General features: G+C 41.1%; 4 protein-coding genes across 4 annotated transcripts; 2 read left to right on the top strand and 2 right to left on the bottom strand.

Moving 5' to 3' along the window:
• The window catches only part of LOC133127121 (zinc finger protein 883-like), a 56563-nt gene that overhangs the window by 20520 nt on the left and 13284 nt on the right, over window positions 1-22759 (top strand).
• On the bottom strand, window positions 2183-6250 carry LOC133127134 (gastrula zinc finger protein XlCGF26.1-like). Its single transcript, XM_061239809.1, has 2 exons — window positions 6020-6250; window positions 2183-4459 (listed from the first exon to the last, which is right to left on the bottom strand). The coding sequence occupies exon 2, from the start codon at window positions 4424-4426 to the stop codon at window positions 2516-2518; it is 1911 nt and encodes a 636-aa protein (XP_061095793.1). The 5' UTR covers window positions 4427-4459; window positions 6020-6250; the 3' UTR covers window positions 2183-2515.
• LOC133127156 (zinc finger protein 501-like) lies at window positions 9152-13281 on the bottom strand. The gene is made up of 4 exons (XM_061239834.1): window positions 13149-13281; window positions 11987-12112; window positions 11497-11663; window positions 9152-11175 (listed from the first exon to the last, which is right to left on the bottom strand). Exon 4 carries the CDS (start codon window positions 11023-11025, stop codon window positions 9892-9894), a length of 1134 nt encoding a protein of 377 aa, XP_061095818.1. The 5' UTR covers window positions 11026-11175; window positions 11497-11663; window positions 11987-12112; window positions 13149-13281; the 3' UTR covers window positions 9152-9891.
• LOC133127143 (tripartite motif-containing protein 16-like) lies at window positions 12207-22447 on the top strand. Of its 2 annotated transcripts, XM_061239818.1 has the most exons (7): window positions 12207-12295; window positions 12611-12692; window positions 18691-19120; window positions 19520-19615; window positions 20256-20477; window positions 20593-20752; window positions 21027-22447. In XM_061239818.1, the coding sequence occupies exons 3-7, from the start codon at window positions 18746-18748 to the stop codon at window positions 21563-21565; spliced, it is 1392 nt and encodes a 463-aa protein (XP_061095802.1). In that variant the 5' UTR covers window positions 12207-12295; window positions 12611-12692; window positions 18691-18745; the 3' UTR covers window positions 21566-22447. The 2 variants fall into 2 exon arrangements, with proteins under 2 accessions (XP_061095802.1, XP_061095800.1); XM_061239816.1 differs by lacking the exons at window positions 12207-12295; window positions 12611-12692 and having other exon boundaries at window positions 18533-19120.

The following is a 22759-nucleotide window of genomic DNA, read 5'->3' as shown; positions in this document are numbered from 1 at the left end:
CATTAGCTAGCATCATAAATTATTTTTATATGCCAACATTGAGTTTACGTTTTAAGACCTTGGTTAAAATGACACTGCCTGCTATTTACATTCCTCAACCCTATCCACACAGAACTTATTATACACAGAACAGAAGTTATTTGCTGTTGTGACGTCATGGTGATTTTATTTATTGGTTACAGGATAGAACACAGAGTAGTAGTAGGACGGGCATAATCCAAGCAGGGTATTGTGGGAAGTGGAGTCCCACAGGGGTCGGCGCTGGGGGCACTGCTCTTTCTCATTTACATAAATGATCTAGACACGGGCATCGAAAGTAATTTAGTTAAATTAGAGCAGATGATACATAAATAGGTTTAGCTAACAGTATGAACTGTACTAAAGTAATGCAGGAAGACTTAAACAGAATCCATAAGTGGTCAGAAATCTGGCATATGAAATTCAAGAAAACTAAATGTAAAGTTTTACATGGGGGAAATAAAAATATAAGGCAGGATTACTTTATGGGGGGTACGAAATTGGATAGTGCTCAAGTTGAAAAAGACTTGGGGGTAATAGTTCATGTGCGGTAGCAGTAAAAAAGGCCAATAGGATGCTAGGATACATAGCCAGGAATATTGAGTATAAGTCCAAGGAAGTTACCTCATACAACACACTTGGAGTACTGTGTGCAGTCAATGTATAAAAGATAAGAGTTACGACTGTTTATACACAATTTTGTATGACAAACAGTAGTGAAGATATGTTACTAGATATAACTATTGCACAGGACAATGCTGCCTTTTTTCGCTAGAAATCCATCTCTGGCTTCATCTCTCCTAATAGCTCTTATCCAGATTTCTTTGGTGTTCTTTGGAAGGAATTCAATGACAAATATGGTTGTTTTGTCTCCGAACAGAAAAACAATGCAAGATTTATTTGTGTCTGAACCAGAGTTTTGTGCTCGGAACTCATCCCTTTTCTGCGATGAACTAACTCAGAACTGAGCTACAGGAAGACTGCCAGCACTCCTTCCGGTGAACTAACTTAGAACCAAGCTACAGGAAGACTGCCAGCACTCCTTCCAGTGAACTCAGAACTAAGCTACAGGAAGGCTGCCAGCACTCCTTCCGGTGAACTAACTCAGAACCAAGCTACAGGAAGGCTGCCAGCACTCCTCCCAGTTTGCCTACCTGGAAATGTGAGATCGGCCTCTAAAACACCGTCAGGAAAAATCTCTCCTTCATCTGATTTTATTTGCGGATATTGTTACACCTGTTCTGTGCATTACCACCACCTACTGGGCTGGAGTATGGTCCTCAGGTTACCCTTTTACCACACACCATGATACGCTGCAGACAGCCCACCCTGGCGAGCTGGTGTGGGGGCTGAGGAGGAGGGGGTGGGTTGTGTGGATGTCCTGGTGGAGCAGTGAACCAGCACATCTTTCCACAATTGCCAACAAAACAGATAAACACACTTGGGTTTCTTTTAGTTAACATGTTTATTTTCATATCCAAGCAGCTGTCCAAAAATTATTTCCAAACAAATACATTTCAGTCATTTCCATCATTGAAGCCATTTCATTGAAACAACTATGAAATTTATTAAGCAATAAGATTATAAATTACACTCCAAAAGATTTGGTACTTAAAAATGCAACCCCAGTTTGTCCCAGTCAGCTAGCTGTCCAAAACATAGTTTATTTGACAAGGACAGTTCAGCCACTCAACAGTACCAGAATTGGCTCCAGTAAATTTTCATCCATCATCTCTGGGCAGGAAATACTAAAAGGTGGCAGCTATCATTTTCACTATCAATATTGGTTCCAGATTGACTAGAAAACAAGAAAGGTTTATGATCAAAGTTGCAGGGCATAATACATTTCATTACAGTGGAGCTTTCCTATATGAAACATGCAGGCAGGAGAGCCAGTCTTGTAGTAGCTCAGGAGCATTTATCCGCTTTGCGGAAAATAATTTTCCTTCTGAAAATGTTATTTTTAAAGTCTGAATTGTACAATTTCATTCTGTTTGTATCAGGTGATATTTGGAGGGGCAGGAATGTGCAAAGGAATTTTCATCTGCATGAACTGGCCAGAGTTTCCTTAAATTAGATCTTCCAAATTAGACTGTTCACCTGTCCAAATCTTCTCACACTGAACATCTGTAGGTGTTTTTTTGTATGAATTTTCCTGTGCCTCCTTAAATTAGATGTACATGTGAAACACTTCCCACACTTAGTACATGTGGAAGGCTTTTCACCTGTATGAATTTTCTGATGTTAGCTTGAATTACATTTCCTTAATAAACACTTCCCACACTGATCATATGCGTCAGGCTTTTTACCTGTATGAATTCTCTGATGTATTACTAAAGTAGTTATTTTTGAAAAACACTTCTCACACTGAGTACATTTGTATGGCTTTTCACCAGTATGAATTCTCTGATGGATGCTTAAATGATATTTAGCTGAAAAACACTTCCCGCATTGAGAGCATTGGTGGGGCTTTTCACCGGTATGACCTGCCTGATGTCTACTTGTGACATGTGGAGGGCTTTTCACCAGTATGAATTCTCCGATGTCTTATTAAACCAGATTGATCTGAAAAACACTTTTCACAGTGAGTACATTTGTATGGCTTTTCACCTGTATGAATTCTGTGATGGCTGTTTAATTCACTGTTCCTTAAAAAGCACTTGCCACACTGATAACATGTGTAGGACTTTTTACCTGTATGAATTCTCTGATGGTGGCTTAAATGGGATTTAGCTGAAAAACACTTCTTGCATTGAGAGCATTGGTGGGGCTTTTCAGCAGTATGAATTCTCAGATGTTTTCTCAAACATGATTGAGTTGAAAAACAATTCCCACACTGAGTGCATGGGTAGAGCTTTTCACCAGTATGAATTCTCTGATGTTGGCTAAAATAAGATTTCGTTGAAAAACACTTCCCACACTCCGTACATTTGAAGGGCTTTTCACCAGTATGGATTCTCTGATGTTGGCATAAATAAGACTTCGTTGAAAAGCACTTCCCACACTGTATACATTTGAAGGGCTTTTCACCAGTATGAGTTCTCTGATGGACTCTGAAACCTGATTGATCTGAAAAACACTTCCCACACGCCGTACATGTGTAGGGCTTTTCACCAGTATGAATTCTCTGATGTTGGCTAAAATAAGATTTCGTTGAAAAACACTTTCCACACTCCGTACATTTGAAGGGCTTTTCACCAGTATGGATTCTCTGATGTCGGCATAAATAAGATTTCGTTGAAAAACACTTCCCACACTGCGTACATGTGAAGGGCTTTTCACCGGTATGATGTGCCTGATGTCTCCTTAAACCACATTTTTCTAAAAAGCACATCCCACACTGTATACATTTGTAGGGCTTTTCACCAGTATGAATTCTCTGATGTAGGCTTATATAAGTTTTCGTTGAAAAACACTTCCCACACTCCGTACATTTGAAGAGCTTTTCACCAGTATGAATTCTCTGATGTTGGCTAAAATAAGATTTTGTTGAAAAACACTTCCCACACTCCGTACATTTGAAGGGCTTTTCACCAGGATGGATTCTCTGATGTTCGAATAAAAAAGATTTAGCTGAAAAACACTTCCCACACTGATGACACTTGTAAAGCTTTTCACCTGTATGAATTCTCTGGTGCTTAGTTAAATTAGATTCATGAAGAAAACACTTCCCACAAAGGGAGCATTGGTGGAGCTTTTCACAATTATGGTTTCCCTTGTCTTGGATTAACTCTGATGGCTCATTAAGGCATCTCACATGCTGGGTGGAACGGTCCTGTTCTTTCCCTGGTTTCCTGGAGTGTGGATTTGGCTCTCCTGCACACTGCCATGGTTCAGTCTGGTCTTTGTGAACAACACCAGCTCCATTAAGCACAGTGTTCACTTCATCAGATGTAATATCATCACATTTAATGTCCTGCAGCACACTGATGTGTTCAGCCTTGATGTAGCCTCCATCATCAGTTTCTGTTTCGATTTGGTCAGGATGCAGATGGATTCCATATGCCAGCTCTGTAACTTCTAGGTTCTCTGTCTTAAGATACCCAGTGTGTGTGTCAGTTTCTGTTTTGATTTGGTCAGGATGCAGATGGGTTCTACATACCAGCTCTGTGAAGTCTAGGCTCTCTGTCTTAATAAGATCCCCAGTGTTGGTGAGACCCAGGTCAGTTTCTGTTTTTATCAATGGTGAGTCAGTGTGGTGTACAGCACTGACCCCACTGTGTGCTGTAACACACTCTGGCTCCAGTGTGTTGAGTCCTGGTGTAGTACACTCAGTCTCTGACTCTGCCATGTGCACAGACTCCAGTCCACTGAGTTCCTCTTCTTTCAGTCTGATCCTGTGCTGCTCAGTGAGCTCTGGTAGTGTTGTCTCAGTGTCCTGTCTCAGACAGACTCCTGCCTGCATCATACTGCTGCTCAAAGGTGTGCAGAAGTGTAGCTCCTGGAGAGAAACAAAGGAAGAGATTTAGCTTTAAACTGGTGTAACCAAATCAGCTGACAAATGAAGACAACTGAACGATTAGCATCATTATGTATGCTAGCTATGAAAACAAAACCTTTGGTTGAGGATTCAATTCAACTACGAATTTATCATCAATGAACGTCAAAATTCCACTTTTTGCTCGTAGATGACATCCGCTTAAGAGATGTGGAGGAAGGGCTTGCAAGTGATTTTCTTCAGCTCTTCTTAGATAGCGAGCCAAATACAAAAGCGGCTGATGTTGTTTCGGCTGATCAATTTAATTTCCTGTATTTTGAGGCTTTCGGCAAATGCAAACATTTCTTTTAAAACTAAGTTTTTTTTATTTATTAATACACTCTACGCTCTACAATATGTAATATAAAAATAACACTTTGCAATTCGAGTTCAAAAAGTAAACATTTGGGTAAGGAATTTTCACGGCCGAGCCGTGAGAACTGCTTACCGTGAGAAATCTCTGCACGTATGATAACTAAACTTTAGGTCCATTACAATTTTCGGTCGTAATGGTGGCTCCGTCACTAAATCACAGTTTTCGATCGCTGGTTCGATCCCAACTTGATACTTTTCATTAAGGTTACGAGTAGCCTACAGTTTCTTTTTGTTAGGGATTCATTATCCAATTTGATTTTGAACGTTTCCCGCTACGATGGAATTATTTTCAGCAGGCGATTGACATTTATTTTCCCTATTTATGTTTGATTCATGCTGTGACAGGATATAACCTTGCATTTCCCCCCAAAACATATTGCTTGCATACCAGACACCAAATCAGAAAATATCATACTTTATTTCATATGGGCTCCCTATATGCATTTTAACATGTTGGGCAGAGGTGCAGTATACGCAAATCTTTGAAGTAATCCTACATCTTTCTCAATGGCCTACGACATGCTGTAGATCGTACATAGTCAGATAGAATTTACTGGTACAATTAATTCTTTGTCCAGGAAATAAGACACTGCAATTTGTTCCTCTGATTTATTTTAACTTTCATTTAACCAAAGAAGGCCAAGTGAGTAATGCTCTTTTCCAGCAGTGCTATGGGATACATAACAATGCGCAAATCATATCAGTACAAAACACAGAGAAGGAAGAAACAAAATGACAAGATTAATGTAAGAAGTTCACAATTACGAAAGGAAAACTGAATGCATAACAAGAGCGTGAATCCGACAATTAAAATAATTATCGAACCCTCCACGTTATTTCGGTGATCCAGTTTTCAGGTGTCCTGTACACGGTTCCAGTTATGAGCAGCGTAATGAAGCTGCTTTCACCTGTTCTGTATTCATGCGACTTACCTGAAGTAATGTAGCATGACCATGAGAGCGAGTAGGCTAAGCTAACTAATCTAAAACATGAGACTGAAAAGCATTACACGCTGTTTATTTATTGTGTGTAGGCTAACGTTACGAGTAGGGCATTTTGCACGGTAATTTTAGGAGCGCGAGCATGAAGTGCCTGAGCCTCAAAGTGTGTTTAAAAAAAAAAAACACAGGAAGACAATTCCAAGCTTACCCATATTTATTCCATTGATTTGATTTCTTGTGTGGATAGGCGAAGTTAATTCCAAATAAATAATCTCAAGTGTGTGTTAAACACAGTAGGTCGTTGTTAGGTGAACGAAACGAAAGTCATCAATTCCACTCCGTCACTGAATTGGTTCTTTAGAAATATGAAAAAGAAGAAAATGTATTCGACCGCGGCTGCTAGCAGGCAGGTTTTCTGGCCATCTCACATAAAAGCCTCTCCACCATAGCCTCTTGAACTGGAAGTGCAATGGTATCCACAATTTAAAAAAAATATCTTCGTCTTCGGGTATTGTAAGGCTCATTCACCGCCACCTACTGGACTGGAGTGTGCCACCCCAAAAGGCCTTTATTATCCCCTTCCACAACAGTTTTTGTGTAACAAAATCAAACGCTTTACTGTTTAAGATATAACTGAACTGGCATTCGCGTAAAAAGCTCATTATTTCATTGAGCCAGGGTAACTGAAGGAAATTAAATGGAATCGTCCATCCTTGGCCCATGATACAGTGTAAGGGCTTCACTCCATGTTCACTCCATGTTGTGCCCAGTGCATATCCATGTTATAAACAGTTTCACCCTTTTGCTCATCACTGAAACTCCCCATACAAACCCGAATCAGATTTTTTTTTTACCAATGAGATACATTTCCTCACAACAGTCAGGACACTGGTCCACAAATGTGGGGTACATTACATTAATGCCATTCTTGTCCAGAGCGACGTACAGTTGATTAGACTAAACAGGAGACAATCCTCCCCTGGAGCAATGTTTAAGGACCTTGCTCAAGGATCTTATTGTGGCTACACAGAGGATCGAACTACCAACCTTGCCGGTCCCAGTCGTGTACCATAACCACTACGATACAGGCCGCTACAAACATGTTTTACACGCCTTCGTACTCCCGTACCCTCTGAATCAAACATACCCTGCTGTTATGGAAGACATACACTCACCAAACACTTTATTAGTAACACCTGTACACCTACTTATTCATGCGATGATCAAATCTGCCAATTGTGTGGCAGCAGGGCAATGCATAATATCATACAGATACCAGTCAGGAGCTTCAGGTTATGTTCACGTCAACTATCAGAATGTGATCTCAGTGACTTTGACCGTGGAATGATCATGCTGCTTGGTGATTTTTTCTCAATATTTATTACATCAGCACCACTTGGTTATGCATGCTAATGATGTTGGCTAGCTAACATTTGGGGAGGACATTGACATCTAACATTAACGTTACATTAGCTAGCATCATAAATTATTTTTATATTCCAACATTGACTTTACGTTTTAAGACCTTGGTGAAAATGACACTGCCTGCTATTCACATTCCTCAACCCTATCCACACAGAACTAAGTTATTTGCTGTTGTGATGTCATGGTGATTTTATTCATTGGTTACAGGATAGAACACAAATAGTAGTAGTAGGAGGGGCCTTATCCAAGCAGGGTATTGTGGGAAGTGGAGTCCCACAGGGGTCGGTGCTGGGGGCACTGCTCTTCCTCATTTACATAAATGATCTAGACACGGGCATCGAAAGTCATTTAGTTAAATTAGAGCAGATGATACATAAATAGGTTTAGCTAACAGTATGGACTGTACTAAAGTAATCCAGGAAGACAAACAGAATCCATAAGTGGTCAGAAATCTGGCATATGAAATTCAAGACAACTAAATGTAAAGTTCTACATGTGGGAAATGCAAATATAAGGCAGGATTACTTCATGGGGGGTACGAAATTGGATAGTGCTCAAGTTGAAAAAGACCTGGGGGTAATAGTTCATGTGCGGTAGCAGTAAAAAAGGCCAATAGGATGCTAGGATACATAGCCAGGAATATTGAGTATAAGTCCAAGGAAGTTACCTCATACAACACACTTGGAGTACTGTGTGCAGTCAATGTATAAAAGATAAGAGTTACGACTGTTTATACACAATTTTGTATGACAAACAGTAGTGAAGATATGTTACTAGATATAACTATTGCACAGGACAATGCTGCCTTTTTTCGCTAGAAATCCATCTCTTGCTTCATCTCTCCTAATAGCTCTTATCCAGATTTATTTGGTGTTCTTTGGAAGGAATTAAATGACAAATATGGTTGTTTTGTCTCGGAACAGAAAAACAATGCAAGATTTATTTGTGTCTGAACCAGAGTTTTGTGCTCGGAACTCATCCCTTTTCTGTGATGAACTAACTCAGAACCAAGCTACAGGTAGGCTGCCAGCACTCCTTCCGGTGAACTAACTCAGAACCAAGCTACAGGAAGGCTGCCAGCACTCCTTCCAGTGAACTAACTCAGAACCGAGCTACAGGAAGGCTGCCAGCACTCCTTCCAGTGAACTAACTCAAAACCAAGCTACTGGAAGGCTGCCAGCACTCTTTCCAGTGAACTCAGAACTAAGCTACAGGAAGACTGCCATCACTCCTTCCAGTGAACTCAGAACTAAGCTACAGGAAGGCTGCCAGCACTCCTTCCAGTGAACTAACTCAGAACTGAGCAAGAGGAAGGCTGCCAGCACTCCTTCCAGTGAACTAACTCAGAACCGAGCTTCAGGAAGGCTGCCAGCACTCCTTCCAGTGAACTAACTCAGAACCGAGCTTCAGGAAGGCTGCCAGCACTCCTTCCAGTGAACTAACTCAGAACCGAGCTTCAGGAAGGCTGCCAGCACACAATCTCTCCATCTGATTTTATTTGCGGATATTGTTACACCTGTTCTGTGCATTACCACCACCTACTGGGCTGGAGTATGGTCCTCAGGTTACCCTTTTACCACACACCATGATACGCTGCAGACAGCCCACCCTGGCGAGCTGGTGTGGGGGCTGAGGAGGAGGAGGGGGTGGGTTGTGTGGATGTCCTGGTGGAGCAGTGAACCAGCACATCTTTCCACAATTGCCAACAAAACAGAGAAACACACTTGGGTTTCTTTTAGTTACCATGTTTATTTTCATATCCAAGCAGCTGTTCAAAAATTACTTCCAAACAAATACATTTCAGTCATTTCCATCATTGAAGCCATTTCATTGATACAACTATGAAATTTATTAAGCAATAAGATTATAAATTACACTCCAAAAGATTTGGTACTTAATAAAAATGCAACCCCAGTTTGTCCCAGTCAACTAGCTGTCCAAAACATAGTTTATTTGACAAGGACAGTTCAGCCACTCAACGGTACTAGTGGCTCCAGTAAATAGTAAATTTTCATCCATCATCTCTGGGCAGGAAATACTAAAAGGTGGCAGCTATCAATTTCACGATCAATATTGGTTCCAGATTGACTAGAAAACAAGAAAGGTTTGTGATCAAAGTTGCAGGGCATAATACATTTCATTACAGTGGAGCTTTCCGATACGACATGCAGGCAGGAGAGCCAGTCTTGTAGTAGCTCAGGAGCATTTATCCGAGGCTTTGCGGAAAATAATTTTCCTTCTGAAAATGTTATTTTTTAAGTCTGAATTGTACAATTTCACTCTGTTTGTATCAGGTGATATTTGGAGGGGCAGGAATGTGCAAAGGAATTTTCATCTGCATAAACTGTCCAGAGTTTCCTTAAATTAGATCTTCCAAATTCGACTGTTCACCTGTCCAAATCTTCTCACACTGAACATCTGTAGGTGTTTTCACCTGTATAAATTTTCCTGTGCCTCCTTAAATTAGATGTACATGTGAAACACTTCCCACACTTAGTACATGTGTAAGGCTTTTCACCTGTATGAATTTTCTGATGTTAGCTTGAATTAGATTTCCTTAAAAAACACTTCCCACACTGATCGTCTGCGTCAGGCTTTTTACCTGTATGAATTCTCTGATGCTTATTTAAATTATTTTTCTGAAGAAAACACTTCTCACACATCACATTTGTTGGGCTTTTCACTGGTATGACCTGCCTGATGTCTTATTAAACCTGATTGATCTGAAAAACACTTCCCACACTGCGTACATGTGAAGGGCTTTTCACCGGTATGAATTCTCTGATGTCTTATGAAACTAGAATGATCTGAAAAACACTTCTCACACTGAGTACATGTGTAGGGCTTTTCACCGGTATGAATTCTCAGATGTATTACTAAAGTAGTTATTTTTGAAAAACACTTCTCACACTGAGTACACTTGTATGGCTTTTCACCAGTATGAATTCTCTGATGTCTTATGAAACTAGAATGATCTGAATAACACTTCTCACATTGAGTACATTTGTAGGGCTTTTCACCAGTATGAATTCTCTCATGGACAATGAATTGCTGATTATGAATAAAACACTTCCCACACTGCGTACATTTGAAGGGCTTGTCACCAGTATGGATTCTCTGATGTTGGCTTAAATAAGATTTAAATTTAAACAAGATTAAATAAGATTTAGCTGAACACTTGCCGCACTGATCACACTTGTAAGGTTTTTCACCTGTATGAATTATCTGGTGCTTAGTTAAATTAGATTCATGAAGAAAATGCTTCCCACACAGGGAGCATTGGTGGGGCTTTTCACAATTACGGTTTCCCTTGTCTTGGATTAACTCTGATGGCTCATTAAGGCATCTCACATGCTGGGTGGAATGGTCCTGTTCTTTCCCTGGTTTCCTGCAGTGTGGATTTGGCTCTCCTGCACACTGCCATGGTTCAGTCTGGTCTTTGTGAACAACACCAGCTTCATTAAGCACAGGGTTCACTTCATCAGATGTAATAACATCACATTTAATGTCCTGCAGGACACTGATGTGTTTGGCCTTAATGTAGGCTTCATCATCAGTCTCTGTTTTGATTTGGTCAGGGTGCAGATGGATTCTATATGCCAGCTCTGTAAAGTCTAGGCTCTCTGTCTTAATAAGATCCCCAGTGTTGGTGGGACCCAGATCAGGTTCTGTTTTTATCAATGGTGAGTCAGTGTGGTGTACAGCACTGACCCCACTGTGTGCTGTAACACACTCTGGCTCCAGTGTGTTGAGTCCTGGTGTAGTACACTCAGTCTCTGACTCTGCCATGTGGACAGACTCCAGTCCACTGAGTTACTCTTCTTTCAGTCTGATCCTGTGCTGCTCAGTGAGCTCTGCTAGTGTTGTCTCAGTGTCCTGTCTCAGACAGACTCCTGCCTGCATCATACTGCTGCTCAAAGGTGTGCAGAAGTGCAGCTCCTGGAGAGAAACAGATGAAGAGATTTAGCTTCAAAACTAACTGCATCAGCTGAAAATTCTACATATTTGAACACATTTCTTTAATCACTGATTTGGTCAATGTAGAGTTACAGTGCAGTCTAAGTATTTGGACAGTGGTACAATTTATGTTCAATTGGTTCTCTACTCCAGCACTTTGGACTTGAAATTCAACAATGACTTTGACGTCAAAGTTCAGATTTCACCTTTAATTTAAGGGTATAAGAATTACATCCCTTCTTTCACATGGCCCCCCCACCCTTTAAGGGGAACAATTTGGAAATTGGAAATTTGGCTTCTCACCAGTTTCTGATGAGTCAGGTGTATTCAATTACTTCCATGGAGCAGGTATGAGAAAGCTTTAGGTATCTCGATTTGAAGATTTTGAGTGCCTTTGGAGTCTGTTATTGGCATTTGTCAACATGAAGCCCAGAGTTGTGCCAATGACAGTCATGGAAGCCATTATGAGGCTGGAAATGTAAGAAGAAAAAAGTCAGAGACATTGGTCAAACTCTAGGCTGACCAAAATAAGCTATTTTTATATTTATTCTGCATCACAAAACAGACTCTACTTCTCAAGTGTTACACCAGAAGAATACTTACGTTTTACATTTTACTTCTCCTGAATGAAACAGAAGCAAAGGGAATAACAATGTATTGTATATAACAGTAAAATACGACGCTAGACCCTCAATGTATACGGTGATCCTAGTGCTGCAGGTGACAAAGGCATTACTGCATTTGCCTTTGAAGGTGGTGCCTTGGACAGCCTCTCGCTCTGGGTGTCACTCACCTAGCTTTCTGCCTCCATCCTGCACATCCTTATCCAACACTGGCCTGCCCAAGTACCAATGGCCTCAAGGTGACTTCTGGACATCCAATGATCAACAAACTAGAACCAAGCTTCCTGGCCAATCACCTGCAGATGTTTGAATTCAGGTTTGCCAACGAGATGCTTCTCAGGAACAAAGGCTTCTGGTTAAGGTGTGAATTGACTGAGAGGGGCAGACAAGTGTGTGCGTTGTGGGGGGAAATGGTGTGGGGATTCATAATCTAATATGATTTTGAACACTCCCCGCTATGAGGGAATTATCTTCAGCAGGTGATTGACGTTTATTTTTCCCATTTATGTGTTTGATTGTGTTTGATTCACGCTGTGACAGACTACAGCCTAGCTTTGCAGTATAGTATAGCTAACTTACTGCTTACATTTTAAGCCTACCAGACACCAAAATATCATACTTTATTACATATGGGCTCACTATATGCATTTTAACATGTTGGCCTACAACATGCTGTAGATCATACATTGTCAGATAGAATGTACTGGTATAATGTAATTAATTCATTGTCCAGGAAATAAGACATTTTGCAATTTGTTCATATTATTTATTTTAACTTTCATTTCATTTTCCAGCAGTGCTATGGGATACATAACAATGCGCAAATCATATCAGTACAAAATACAGAGAAAGAAGAATCACAATTACAAGATCAAGGTAAGAATAAGTTCACAATAACGGAAAGAAAAACTGAATGCATTACAAGAGCGTGTATCCGGCAATTAAAATAATTATCGAACCCTCCACGTTATTTCGGTGGTCCAGTTTTCAGGTGTCGTGTACACGGTTCCAGTTATGAGCAGCGTAATGAAGCTGCTTTCACCTGTTCTGTATTCATGCGACTTACCTGAAGTAATGTAGCATGACCATGAGAGCGAGTAGGCTAAGCTAACTAATCTAAAACATGAGACTGAAAAGCATTACACGCTGTTTATTTATTGTGTAGGCTAACGTTACGGGTAGGGCATTTTGCACAGTAAGAAGGAATTTTAGGACAGCGCGAGCATGAAGTGCCTAAGCCTCAAAGTGTGTTAAAATAAAAATAATAATAAAAATACCACATAGAAAGCTTCGCATTGAAAAAAAACATACATAAAGACAATTCCAGCTTACCCATATTTATTCCATTGATTTGATTTATTGGGTTGATAGGCGAAGTTAATTCCATTTGAACGATCTCAAGTGTGTGTTAAACATACTATTAATAACAGTAGGTCGTTCTTAGGTGAACGAAAGGAAAGTCATGAATTCCACTGGTTCTTTAGAAAAGGAAAAAAGAAGAAAGTTTATTCGACCGCGGCTGCGAGCAGGCAGGTTGTAAGTCACCGCCACCTACTGGGCTCATTCGCCCCCGTCACTGAAACTCCCGATACATTTTCAGAATCAGATTTGTCAGATTTGTCAAGTGATTTTTAAAATAATAATTTTAATAAACTTTATTTTTATAGCACCTTTCATCCATAAAGTGTAGCTCAAAGTGCTTTAAATTAAGCCAATTGCAAAGAATTGCAGAGAAAACACAAATGAAAATAAGAAACACTGTAAATATATCCACATAAGAAACAAACAAGACGAACACTTTGGGGCCTTTTCCCTGCGCCTCCCTCAAGTGAGAGGACACTGTGGAAATATATACTGTAATTCCACACAACAACCGACCGAAAAAAACACATTTATTTCAGGTTTTCAGCTGCCGTTTAAAATTTTCCACTGAGCGAACTGTTCTGGTATGAATTGGCAGGCTCTTCCATAATTTAGGGGCGTAATGATTAAAAGTAGCAGTCCCAATTTTCTTTTGTGAACCACGGGGAACAATTAATAAACCCGCTGCAGGCGACCTGACGGCTCGTGAAGGGACATAAAACCGCAATGAGCAGGAGGAGCGTGGGTGACCATTTTTAGGGTCCAGAACAAAGGCCTGGATTTTGGAGATATGGAGAAGAAATCAAGCAATCTGGGGTTTTGTCTCCTTTCCTTTAATTCACCCAAATCAGGTTTATCCAAAAGGTATATTACCATGAGAGGCACAAAACATATTTATCACATAATACGGTTGTCACGAAAACTCTCAAATACATCTCTCTCCAGGTATGTCCAGTAAGCTCTCTGATTCGGACTTCCTTTGGGGGAGTCAGACCATTGGCTCCCAAGAATGTCCGCATCTAGAGGGACTGAGATAAGGGGAAGATGGACTGTGGCTGTATGGGTTTTCTGGGGGTGTTCTTGTTGAGGGGTCAATAAGCCTTGGGCCAGGTCATGGGAAAAGAATGCGTCCGTGACCCACCACCTGGACACCTCCTATGGGAAAGGCTCAGGACACTCCCACAGTGCCCCCATTTGGACATTTCTGTCTTTACACCTGACTCTTCTCCCCTGGGTTAATGGTGGACTTTTTGTGACAACTACATCATAATAAAACATAAGGATAATCTGTTGGGTATGGATGTGATCCGGTAAAATCAAGGAAGTGGATGAGATACATTTCATACCAAATGGAGTTTAATGAACCATAGTTTCAGTTACTCAAGGGAAAACCTGCATGTCCTCTCTTGGTAATCATCTCATTTTCCCTACTTAACAACCCCCAAGGGTGGGGGGGTGACCACCCCTCCAGGTTGATTTATGGCATTGCTGCCTGGTTTAAAACGTATGATTTGGCATAAAAGCAAGGGAGACAGACCAATCTGGGAAGACCGTAACCGGCTTCTCACACTATGCACGTTCTATCGATATGTATAAGGAAGATCGCACTCGACTTCCCACACTGTGCATACTCTGTATATGTGTGTAGCCAAAGCAGGCTGGGTAAGACTATTTACTCTATATTTCTATTTTCAATTTGTCTATTTTGTAATTGACTGTGATATTCTAAAGCTAATAACCTACCTGCGAATAAATTATTTTATTTGTAACTTGCGTGATCTCCATGACTCTAATTCATCTTGTACCTTTTTCAGCCTAAATTACGACTGAATACTCAGGGGGACAATATTGACCAAAGACCAACTGATCAGTGGCTTGGTACTTTAGTGGTGTTTCCAAGCTGGGAAAGGCAGCCAAGTTCGGCCCATAAAAAGGATTGGTGGTGCATGGGTCTTGTAATTTAATGCGAAGGGAACCCATGGGCGTTTCTACGCCGGTTCCTGTCAAGTTAACTCTAAGGAACCTTCTAAATGCATGCCGACCTGGGCTTGCAACTATCATGTCAAATGTAGTGCATGTATTGTGTTGGCTAGACCCTCAGCCTCTGAGTTCTCCGCCAAACTGAGATTCAGCAATAATGCTAATCCCGGGAGCATATATTGAGTAATGGTGGCGCAGGTAAGAGTCGAGTGTAATCACTCCCGAGGTTCGCATATTTTTCAAACCCAAATTTCTAAATTATATCTTAAATGGAGTCATCGCGGTCATTATTATTTAACCCTACTAATCTTCTTCCAGCAACACCAGAAGGACAAGCATGCTGATACCTTCGGCCCTCGCTAAATTCTGTCATTGAGTTAGCGTGGGGTTTTACATCATCGATTGATTAATTGAACATAATGCATTTTAATCATTTGGCTCAACTGCAGTGTATAGTTGTGTGTCAGCATAGCTGTGGAAATTAACATTGTGTTCTCTGACCTAAGGGAAGCATACATAATGAAAAAAGAAGGGGACCAAGGCAGCTCCCTTGTGCAACACCAATGTCATATTGTCATATCCCGATGTTCATGCTTGATTTAAAAATGTCTAAATGCTAGTTTCAAATGGAGTCAGATAATGAAGGTAAATGTATTGGCCCTATTGTGGAGATTCTCGGTCAGCCCGGGCCAGTCGAGATGTCTCAGGCCATCTGTTGGCTGAGATTCACATTTGAAGAAAAGCCTCAAACTGCAGGAACAGGATGAACATTGGGGCTTTTAAACACAGATCACAACTTTTTGAACTCAAATAAGAAACAAATAAAAATGTACTGGGCGGCAGGGATGGTGCAGTGGGTAGCACAGCCGTCTCACTGCAAGGAGGTCCTGGGTTCAAATCCCCTTTGGCCCGGGCCTCTCTGTGTGGAGTTTGCATGTTCTCCCCGTGTCTGCGTGGGTTTCCTCCGGGTACTCTGGTTTCCTCCCACAGTCCAAAGACATGCAGGTTAGGCTGATTGGAGAGTCTAAATTGCCCGTAGGTATGAGTGAATGGTGTGTGTGCCCTGCGATGGACTGGCGACCTGTCCAGGGTGTATTCCTGCCTTTCGCCCAATGTATGCTGGAATAGGCTCCAGCCCCCCTGCGTCCCTGTTCAGGATAAGCGGGTTCAGATAATGGATGGATGGATGGATAAAAATGTACTAAAGCATACCAAAATCCAACACAACTCACCAGGTTGGGCTGTTTGCAGCGTGTCATAGTGTGTGGTAATGTTAGATTAAAGCCGACATCACAGTGTGATATTTTTGATGCGGTCACATACTGTATATAATAGGCAATTATTACATAGTGTAGTTTACAAAAGTGTATTCTTTGATTCAGGACATTCATTATTATTATTATTACAGATTTTTTTTTTTTATGATCCGCGGTCACTAGTTGGCTAACATTACTTTATTTAACCAGGTATGTCAACCTAGAACTCTGTTCTCTCTTGGGAAATAAAGGCAGGATTGCAAGAGACTACATGGCCAATAAAATACAGGGGGTGATTAAATGTGTAGATGCAGAGAGCGGCTTTTGTGGGAATTTGGACAGGACACCAGGGTTAACCCCCTTAAATAGTTATTGAGGCAAGAGAGCAGACATGCTATAGAGTTTTGTTTCTCCATCTCTGTAGTACTGACTTGCCAAAGCTGAGACTTGATCAACGACAACGACAATTTCAGTTGTCAGTGTGGTTAATTGATTGAACAGCAAACGTAAAAATCATGATGCACAAGTACATCAGACAAAGCAAGGCATGGCACAGCAAGATATGTCACCTTTATTTGTCTAAAACTGTAAGTTACAGTTGCATCGTTTGTGGCAGACGATCATATCTTAGTTATATAGCCAGCTGGTTCCATTGCCAAATAAATTGCTTGCTCATAATATAGTAGGATAGCTAAAGTGATAACTTCAAAAAGACAAAAAATATAAATAGTGTTGTGTAGCACACTAAAGTCGTAATATCATAAAGTCACCTGTTCGAACATTTTCTTACTAGAACACTACTGTCACTGTCAGTTTTCCAAAATAGTGCATGAGAAGACTGAACTGTATAACGCATTATATTACGCGTTATATTCACAGACTTTGGGAAGCATAACCAGTGTTTGAGGGTGTTTGTTGTTGCAATTCCTCTCTTGACCGTTAGGAGTCCAATATTACCCATGCTTAAATAATGTATGTAGGCCTTTTTCAGTGTAGCTGTTTCCTAAATATATGGCAAAACTTATAAGGGCAAACACTCGGTAAATACGGTAACGTTAGCATACAAATATCACGGCACTTACCATGGCTAGCCTGAGCCATATGACGGACAGCTCTTGGCAGAGTTAGAAGACCAACTTTTCTTTTGACTAAGAAATGCAACCTTACAGTTTTTAATCGTAATTCACACAGGAAGAACGGCGTGAGTGAGTGAGAGAGACAGACAGCGGAGGAGCAGGTACAACCGAACATGGAGTTTGCATCACTGCCAGTAATAACTTCAATCAATCCCTTGCTACATCCTGCAGGACTTCCCGACTTCTGCTACAGCAATAGGAGGATTCATTGGAACAGGCATCCACAACCAAGATTTTGATACAGCTTGTTATTTAGACTACTTACTTTTACTTAGCCTATGTTGAGAACTTATGAGAGGCAGATTTTTTTGTTGTTAGTTTCTTATTTGCAACTTCTTATTCGTAATTGCTGGTCCACCATACCTTTTTTTTTTAACTCTGCTGTTGGAACTGCCTGTTTGCAATTTCGCAGCAATTTCGCGTTTTTAAATGCCAAAATCGTCTTTGTGCCACACATTACACAAACACAAAGCACACAATTTAGCCATCATAGCCAGTTTCTATTTTGTACTGGTGATAGCCAAAACTGGAAAACATTATAGCTGATTTAGAGCTGTTTACAAACAACCATTCCAGGTCGTCAAACATCCTAGTAGCTAGCTAGTAAGGTCTACTACACTATCTAAGCAACTGTACTAACGTTATCTAGGTCTACTACCAATAATGTATCCCCACTGCACTAACGGTAGCTAAGCAACGCTAACGCTAAATCGTTAATAAGAGATGTCAGAGGAGAATGGCCAGACTGGTCAAAGCTGACAGTAAGGTGAGAGTAACGCAAATAATCACACATTACAATAGTGGCGTGCAGAAGTGCATCTCTGAACACACAGCGCGTCAGCCCTCTGGATAGGCGACGGCAGCAGAAGTCGAAAAAAAGTCTTAATAAATACCCAATGAAGTGTTCACTGAGTCCCTCCCACTCTCTCTGGCAGGCAGTTTCAGAGAAACGAAAGTAAACTCTGTCAGTGTGAGCAGAGAAATGGCTGAAGGTGGAGGTTTACTGGATCAGGAACATTTGAGTTGTGCGATCTGTCTGGATTTACTGAAGGATCCGGTGACTATTCCCTGTGGACACAGTTACTGTATGGGCTGTATTAAGGGCTGCTGGATTCAGCATAATCATGCTTCTGTGTACAGCTGCCCCCAGTGCAGAGAGACCTTCACCCCAAGGCCTGTTTTTAAGAAAAACACCATGCTGGCTGAAGTGGTGGAGAAACTGAAGATAGAACTCCAAGCTGCTCCTCCTGCTCATTGTTACGCTGGACCTGGTGACGTGGCGTGTGATTTCTGCACTGGGAAAAAGCGCAAAGCCATCAAGTCCTGTCTGGTGTGTCTGGCCTCTTACTGTGAAACTCACCTTCAGCCTCACTATGAATCTCCTGCCTTTAAGAAGCACAAACTGGTGAAAGCCACTGGAAACCTGCAGGAAAAGATCTGCTCTCATCATGACAAAGTTCTGGAGATTTACTGTTGTACCGATCAGCAGTGTATCTGTTATATGTGTACAATGGATGAACACAGAGGCCATGATACAGTCTCAGCTGCAGCAGAAAGGACTGAGAAACAGGTAAGGACTGAAACTCTTACAGGCAATACTAATGCCATTTTATCAGTAAATATAGATGTTACCTGGGCTTATCACTAAAACATGTATTCATATACTGAAAAGTACTGAACATTATAGTGATTCCCTGGTCTGCAGTGATTGAGCAGTAAGAGCAGGAAGTGAACCCAAGTCAGCTCTCTGTGACAGCTCTGTTCACCCCCTTCACCCCCCTATTCACTCTCTGAATTGGAATCAACACGGCTGGAGCAGCTAGTTCACTCACACAGTTTAGAAGCTTTACCTATGCACTTGTAAACACTGAACTGTAGGATGTCACACAGTTTAGTGCTTAGTTACTGCCTCATATTTAATAGGACATGATTTGAACAGATGTTAATGCTTTGGTCAATCTATCCACAGAAGCAGCTGGGGGCGACACAGAGTAAATTCCAGCAGAGAATCCAGGAGAGAGAGAAGGAGCTGCAGGATCTGAGACAGGCTGTGCAGTCACTCAAGGTGGGTACTGACCAGAGGAGAAGACAACAGCTGGCTGCTGGAAGAGCCATTTCAGGGCTCAGTCAGGGCTCTCCTCCAGTCAGCCAGTGAGGAGCTCAGTGTTGGAACTCGCCAACTCACGCAAGCAGAGCACACTATTATTCTGTTGTTAATTGTTTTGTTCAGTATATTAGCCAGCTGTGTGCTGCACTTGGCTCGTGTGTCGAAACATCAAAATGTGGGTGTTGGCTAGCGGTGAACTTTTGTTCGTGAAATTTTACCAAGACAATATAGGAGCTCATTTAGTTTGCAATGTTGGACTGCAAAGAAGACATGGAGATCTTGACAGAAAGATGCAGTTGTTGAGTTTTGGTAGTAGAAAAAATAGTTATCTCTTAAAATGTGCATTTTGAGCATTTTGTGTATAACCTTGGTATTATGTTTGGAAAGAGCTGTTACTATGAACTTATTTTGAATGTACATTTTTGCTGCATTGATTGCCAGAAAACAAATAGAGCTTCATTATATCAGTGAGAACTGCATCTAAAGAAGAAACTATCTGGATAAGTGGAAACATACATTATTTTCCTTTTTTGGTGAACTTCCCCTTTAAAATGTACAGACCTCTACTGTCTCTATCTCCTAAATGCATTCTCCTCAGGAAGGAGTGCAGGACAGTGAGATAGTTGTAATTGAGCTGATCCACTCCATTGAGAGAAGGCACTTTGAGGTGAAAGAGCTGATCAGAGATCAGGAGAAGGCTGAAGTGAGTCAGGCTGAAGGACTCCTGGAGCGACTGGAGCAGGAGATTGCTGAGCTGAGGAGGAGAGACGCTGAGCTGGAGCAGCTTTCACACACAGAGGATCACATCCATTTCCTCCAGGTAACATCAATGGCTCTCTGACAGTCTGCACTATGTACATTGTACACACATGGTGAGGTGTGTTCCTCATTTATAAAGATCTGCTCCGTCTGTCTGTCTGTCTGTCTGTCTTCAGAGCTGGCAATCTCTCTGTGCCCCTCCTGGACCTGGAGACTTACCCAGCATCACTGTCAGTCCACACGTCTCTTTTGAGGCTGTGAGGAAATCTGTATCTGAGCTGAAAGAACGACTGAAGGACATCTGCAAGGTGGAATTAGTCAAGATCTCACAAATAGGTTAGTGATTAGATTAGATTTTCTCACAAATTTCATGTGTAGAGCATTACTGGCCAAATTCATAAGCAATGCAACAATGCATCATATTTCAATCAGTGTGTGAGTTCATGAAGCATTATGGCATTAATGCTCATAGTATAACAGAACTGACTGTGTTACCTCCGTGAATACGTGTGTGAGATTATTCCTGTTAGAAATGCACCGCACCATCACACCTTCTCTCGTTGCTAGGCTACAGTTAGAGGCTATGTTTTGACTTCTGCTTCTCCATCAGATGCATGTCAGCTCACACTGGACCACAACACAGCACACAGAAACCTCCGTCTGTCTGAGGGGAACAGAGAGGTGACCCATGTGAGAGAGATCCAGTCCTATCCTGATCATCCAGAAAGATTTGACTGTTGGGAGCAAGTGCTTGGCAGAGAGGGTCTGTCTGGACGCTGTTACTGGGAGGCTGAGTGGAGTGGAGATGGGGTTTATATAGCAGTGTCGTATAAAGAGATCAGCAGGAAAGGAGGTAGTCATGACTCTGGTCTGGGATATAATAACAAGTCCTGGAGTTTGCGCTGCTCTCCTTCAAGTTTGTATTTCTGGCACAATAATGAGAGCACTAAAATCCCTGTTCCTCCCTCCTCCAAAATAGGAGTGTACCTGGATCACAGGGCAGGAACTCTGTCCTTCTACAGCGTCTCTAACACAATGACCCTCCTGCACAGAGTCCAGACCACATTCACTCATCCCCTCTATCCTGGGTTTTGGGTTTATAGATCATATGTAAAACTGTCATTAAATATGATAGAAAGAGATTTTTAGGGGCCTAAGTACTTACAGAGTGCAGAGTGAGGCATCCCAAGTATTTTAAAATAATATAGTGTTACCTTCGGTCAGCAGACAGATTGTTTGTAATGATTGTGTTCTGTGTTCCCCTGTGTTCTTGTGATTATTAGTATGATTTTTTCTATTAGTCTTGTCACCTATGTCTTGTTAGTTTAGTTCTTCTGTTCAGCTATGTTTTGTTTTGTTAAAAAAAATGATCTCAACTAGGCTTCAGAACAGGGAACCCAATAGCAACACCACAGGAATAAAGTTAAACGAGGGTCAAGTCACATGTTCCAATACTTTTGCTCACCTAAAAATTGGGTGGTCTGATACTAATTGTGATTTTTTCTAAGCTGTTTAACAAATCTAGATGAAAAATACCAGGAAATAAGAGCTAAATTCGGGTCTGTCATCTCATGGACATCTTTTGACTTCAAACTCAATTGTCTTCAGTGTATAAAAAAACAAGGGAATTTAATTTGCTGTTCCAATACTTTAGGAGGGGACTGTATTGCTCTCGTTTCATATTTCAGTGCTCAGTCTTGAGTTTCTTTTGACTGCTGTCTCAAGGTTTTGTGTCTTATTATTGCAGTTTATTAATTTACATGTTCCTTTGTTTTGTTAGTTCAGAGCGTTTGTTTGTATTTTTCAAGTTTTGCTGCTTTTCTCCCCCTTCTCTGCCTCGGGCTGGTTCTCTGCTCTTGGGTCCCCACCTCAGGTCACCACCATCAAACCTTCAAAGAATGTAATTGATTTAGATTAATTTTTATTTGCATTTTTTTCTTGAGAAAGAAACTGTGCAGTAGGCATTTCTGTATTACACATTTGAAAGTGAAAATAGTTTTTTTCATGCAATTAATATTTGATTCCATATAAGCATGTAGGACTGTGTTTTAATGTATTGGAAGTGTTATCATGCGACTTGGGATCGGTCAAAATAAAAATCGGTTCGAAAAGAATCTTTTCTAACTTTTTTTTTTTCATGTTCACTACTCAGTCTCACAAGAAGGTTGCGGTACTGGCGAGCAAATTTACTCTGATAGAACAACTGAACTGTGGTGCGAACGCACAGCATGTGGCGTATGAACTTGGCAACAGGGGTACAAGCATTCCTATTGGTTAGCTTAGTAGACAATGCTCACTGACATTATAATGAACCTTTCGTGAAGTGCTGCATGGAACATCCAA

Source organism: Conger conger, chromosome 4 (assembly GCF_963514075.1).
Source record: "Conger conger chromosome 4, fConCon1.1, whole genome shotgun sequence".
Classification (NCBI taxonomy): Eukaryota; Metazoa; Chordata; class Actinopteri; order Anguilliformes; family Congridae; genus Conger; species Conger conger.
The sequence above is the reverse complement of the archived record's forward strand: the minus strand, read 5'-3'. Positions and strand labels throughout refer to the sequence as shown.